Source organism: Nelusetta ayraudi, unplaced genomic scaffold (genome assembly GCF_046127955.1).
Source record: "Nelusetta ayraudi isolate G7.1 ecotype Tasmania unplaced genomic scaffold, CSIRO-AGI_Nayr_v1 ptg000042l, whole genome shotgun sequence".
Classification (NCBI taxonomy): domain Eukaryota; kingdom Metazoa; phylum Chordata; class Actinopteri; order Tetraodontiformes; family Monacanthidae; genus Nelusetta; species Nelusetta ayraudi.
Window position 1 is genome coordinate 685001 of NW_027466092.1, and position 5000 is coordinate 690000.

The 5000-nt window shown below is 46.9% G+C and overlaps 1 protein-coding gene and 1 long non-coding RNA gene across 2 annotated transcripts in view; one reads left to right on the plus strand and one right to left on the minus strand.

The window, feature by feature from the left end:
* Positions 1-1488, minus strand: part of LOC142893165 (uncharacterized) — a 164969-nt gene extending 163481 nt beyond the window's left edge. The window contains exon 1 of the long non-coding RNA XR_012927655.1: positions 1385-1488. This is a non-coding gene — a long non-coding RNA (uncharacterized LOC142893165). The remainder of the gene's footprint in view (positions 1-1384) is intronic.
* The window catches only part of dock1 (dedicator of cytokinesis 1), a 145411-nt gene extending 142937 nt beyond the window's left edge, over positions 1-2474 (plus strand). Inside the window, exon 52 of the mRNA XM_076033446.1 lies at positions 1735-2474. Within this exon, the coding sequence (XP_075889561.1) occupies positions 1735-1830 (96 nt within the window). The 3' untranslated portion in view covers positions 1831-2474. The remainder of the gene's footprint in view (positions 1-1734) is intronic.
* Positions 2475-5000: the final 2526 nt, after the last annotated feature.

A 5000-nucleotide genomic window follows, 5' to 3' on the forward strand; every position in this document is an offset into this window, starting at 1 on the left:
CATTCAGAGCTCCCGTCACCTCACATGCATGTTGTTGGACTGTGGGAGGAAGCCGGAGGACCCGCGGGGAACCCACGCACACACAGGGACAACATGCAAACTTCACACAGAAAGGTCCCAGGCCCGGAATCAAACTCGCAACCTTCTTGCTATGAGGTCACGACGTTTACCACTGTGCTCACTGAGCTTCAGTTCACACTATTATAAATTCTAAAAGCATATATAACATAAAGTATACTTAGTATAATTAATAATATAATTTATAATATTTTATTTTTATAACATTTTTTGGCAAAAATTTATTCTCAATTGAGATATACAGTATTTTACCCATTTTTAGATCTTTTTTCATCATCACAGATGCTGAACTCCCAAATATTAGGAATAATTATTATTATTTTGTTGAAAACAAAGGTAATCAACACATTTAACCCTCTGTTTACAGCCTTCTGTCACAAGGGTTTTTATGGAGCTTCCCACTCCACTCAAAATGATCAAAAACAAGACGCCTGCCTGGTGGTGTTGGCCGCTAATCAAGGAAAACTGTCCATGCCCTTGGTGACATCACACAGGGCTGGTTTACAGGCACAGGGTGTTTTAGCACACACTCTTTGTGAAGATGGGGGAGCACGCAGGGGAAGTGATGGATGGATTTTTTTTTTTTTTCCTGAGTCGGTTGTTAGTGACAGAAAACATCTTCTGCCTGACACTGAACCTTAGTTATTTTCCTCTTCGACGCCTCATCCGCATTGTAAGCCTGAAGGTATCAGTCACCCGGCGCTCGGCCCTTCCGAGCCCGGCCGGGCCGGACCAGACATGATCGATGGCGTGATTACTTCACCTCGCACGTCCGTCAGGAGCTCTCCTGCTGTTCGCCAGCCAATGACACGCTGTCAATGCGGAACTCACAGCGCTACAAACTGGTCACAATGTTTTTGTTGGTTTGAATTGTAAGTGGAAAAATAAAATGCTTCAATGCATTGACTGTGTCAAAAGAAGTCGGACAGCGCGCTTCCAGTTACAAAGACGCAGGAAGTGGGGGGGGAAAAAAACCCTGCATTTTATAGTTTGACCAGCAGGGACCGCCAAAACTGGTTGCAAAAACACTAAAAATGACTGGCTGGCAATAGAGGGGAGGAGGCCTAAATTCACACTGTTACAGACTGGTTACAGGACTTTTGCTGATCTAAATTGTCAGTGAAGAAATGCAGCCAATAGGCTCTAATGTCTATTTCGTCTGATTTGGTCAAATTCTGAGCAAAAAAAATGTCCATAAAGTTGTGGGCATGGCCACAGTTTGGTAGACAACTGTAGCCGGCTTCACGGCAATGAGTGGCTGGGTGTTGGGGCACAACGTTGCACTCACGCTCCAATCACAGCTCACCTCTGGCCCCGCCCACACATCCAAATTCAGAACCTTCCGCTTTCAAAACGGACGGGAACTTGGAGACGCTGTCAGCACGGCTGACTGCGAAACCGACCTCTCGGCTTCAGAACCAGTGGGTGGCGGCACCATGGCTCCGCCCATCTTCAAATGCAGTCAAGGTATCAGAGGCCCCTCCCCCTTCTGCTTCATCAAAGTCTGAAATCCAGATAACGTAGCAATTTTTCCGTGGCAGTCGAGATCCAGTCGGTCCTCCTCCAACCCGACCGTCCTGAGTGTCCCGTCACTGTTATTCATTTATTATATTATATATCATATATTTATGAGATATCTTTTTTGTCCGTCCGCAGCACCTCCCGCCTCCTCTGCCCAGCAAAACTCCGCCTCCGCCCCCTCCCAAGACCACCAGGAAGCAGGCGTCCATCGATTCAGGGATCGTACAGTGAACAGAGACCAAACGGCTCCGATGGAAACAACCCGGATCCCAAAAATCAAATATTTTTTTAAATGTTTCTTTTTCTTCTTCTTCTTCTTCTTCTTCTTCTACTCCTTTTGCCCACACATTCCTGGCTCCCTGCTGCTGGGCTCAACAAGATGAATACCTCACCCGAATCCCTCCCCCCCCCTTCCATTCACCTCCATCCCTTCCATCCCCTCCTCTGGCTTTTGCCTCTTGTGTTTTTCTTCTTTTTAAAACGATGACGAGGGTGTGGCTGAATTCAGGACCAGCAGCTCCGCCCCCTCCCACGCTGACCAGCGCGTCACATAATCTCTCCGTGCATAATCCCACCGTGTACAAAAGTTTGTATATATGATTTTTCTTTTTTTATTTCAGTTTCAGTTTTTTGTATGTAATTTGATTCATGACTCTTTTTATATTAACGTATTATTATTATTATCAATATTATTATTATTATTATTAGCGGCATTTATCAGAGGCGTTTAAAAAAAAGGGCTTTTAGGTTTTGAAATTGATGGGACTCCACCCCCGCCCCCACGACTCCCCTGGATTTTATGGATGAACATTTGAAGTGTACACACACACACACACACACACACACACACACACACACACACACACACACACACACTCACACACTGACACACACACACACCCATCGCCTTATGGTTGTTCTTCTGCTTGACAAATTGGATGACAATATTTACTGTTCCCACTTCACTACTGACGAGTTCTGAATAAACTTTCAAATGTATGTATTTAAAAAAAAAACAAGAAAGTCTTTGACTTGTTATTTCCTAAAACAACATAGTTAGCCCTCTGTTTATAACCTCCTCCTGAAACTGACGTTTTCTTGGACCTCCTGCGTGTCTGGAAGTGTGTGTGTGTGTGTGTGTGGGAGGGGGTGTGGCCTTAGAGGGCGGAGCCAACACCTGGCTGAGGGTGTGGTTAACATGAGACGGGTACCCATTATTGCATTGTTGCCCTTTGTGACATCACAAAGAGCTGAACTGCCTGTCTTAACATGCAGCCTGTCTCAATGCTAATGCCAATTCCTCTATCTTGATGTTCCTCGAGCAGTTACAATCAGTCACAGGGGTAAATCCACCAAAACCCTGAGCAGCGCCACCTTCAGGCCGGCTGTGGAACACAGTGGTTTTCCTCCCTGCTGGTGCAGCTGCCCTTTATGTTGCTATAGATACTTAAAAGTGACCTTCTCCGACCCACTCCGGCAGAGCTCTTAAAATGTTAAACGTTGAGCCTTTTAGCAGAGTTTGGGAGGTCACCTTCCCACCCTCTAGTTCCTCCCCTGAGCTCTGCTTTCCTCCAGTTCATAAAGTCCTGGTGGAGATCAATAGCCCAGGATTTTAACCCATCATCGGTACCTGCGGCTGGATGAAAGCGGCGTAAGAGGCTCCCGTCGACCAAACAGCTTCTGTCCGACTGATGAATGGCCCCCCAGAATTCCTTTCCAGCTGAAAGGAATTGAATAAGTAATATTCAATAAAAATGCAAAGTTTTCCTCTCGCTGCGGCGTCACGTCTCTGCAGGCTGCACCGCCATCTGAATCTCAGCAGCAGCAGCAACAACAACAACAGGAGGGTGTTCATCAAAGTCGTTACTCGGCGCTAATCGACCCCCTGGCTGCCTTCGCTTCAACTTCGCTCCCCTGGAATGTTCGGCGGTGGCAGTTGAGGGCGGTGCCAGTGAAACCTCCCCGGGGGGTGGGAGGGGGAGTGCAGTGGTGGCGGCGTGCGGGAAAACCAATGACCTCTTATGGTCACCGGCTCATCGACTGCTGCTAATCGGCCCATCGATTAGCCCGCGGCGGAGGGAGCGTAACGCCGCTGCACTGCGGAGCCGCGAGCTGGCGGCTAACAAGCTGCCTGTCAGCGAGCCGCCAGTCAGAGCAGAGAAGCCCCGCCCCCAGGAAGTGGGGACAAGGAATCATCTTGGATAAAAGATTATGTCTCAGGGATACATTTGTTTAACGCACCTCAGTATTAAGTGCATGTGAAGGTTACAAGGAGATTTATTGCAGCATAAATGTGCGATCGTTACCTGAGAGCGGAAAAGATGCTAAAACAAATATTGCTGCTGCTTGAAAGATTTATTTTCTTTTGGTCAGGGCAAACTCAAAACTCTACAGGGCCACATCGTATCATTTTATATATATGTGTTATATGTTATATTCTAGAAACTATATTCTATGCCACTTTTGTCTGTATTTCTATATTATGCTCAATATACAGCGTTAAGATATAATTAGCCCAAAACTTGGGCAATTTAACAGCGACAATTGCAAAGAGTTTTCTTTGATTCTTGCGACAAATTTCCCATATTTTAATTATTTTGTTGTTGTTGTTGTTGTTTTTAATAGGATGTGTATTTAGCACGAGTGCTGTGCTGGCCGTAAGGGGGGAAAAGTTAAAGGAGGAACATAAGTGGCAGGTCTTTAAAGCCAACTTGCTGATGATGGAGATGATGGAGGTTCAGCTTTCAGAGTGACCTTGCAGCACGCGTGACGAGTTACATGTCTGTGTCAGGTAAAAGCAGTTCATCAGAGCAGCGACTCACAGCTGCTGCCCCTGCTGCTGCACACTCGGTATCGACGTGTGTGTGTGTGTGTGTGTGTGTGTCTTTCAGCCATGTTAATATCACACAGCTCACTGGCAGCTCCTTCAATAGGCACTCAGTGATTTGTGCTCAGGTATTATGCTGCAGCCTCAGAACGGAGGAAGAGGGAGAAAACGGAAACAAAACAGTATGGCCAGCGTGGCTTAATGAAAGGGTTTTCCAGCAGCTTTGTTAGGGGGAGAAGAAGAAGGAGATGGAGGAGGCGGAGGTGGAGGTGGAGGGGTGCAGCAGCCGGCTGCCTCTCCAGCAGCAGGAGGAGGAATGTATTTACAGCCTTGGCTCCGCTCGTTTGTCATCTCACCCTGGAGTAATGTGTATATTTTCCTCTAGCGCTGCCGCTGCCACCGCGTGTTGAGGAGTCGCTTCTCTTCCCAAAGTGCCCTTGGCACCATGAAGAAGGACGGCGGCGTTTCTGTAAATCAGAAGCCTCGCTAAGATCCTGTCGCCTCTTTTACTTTTCTTTCCTCTAACTTCATTTCACACTGACGCAGACATTTAAAGGCACAAGCACGTTGGATT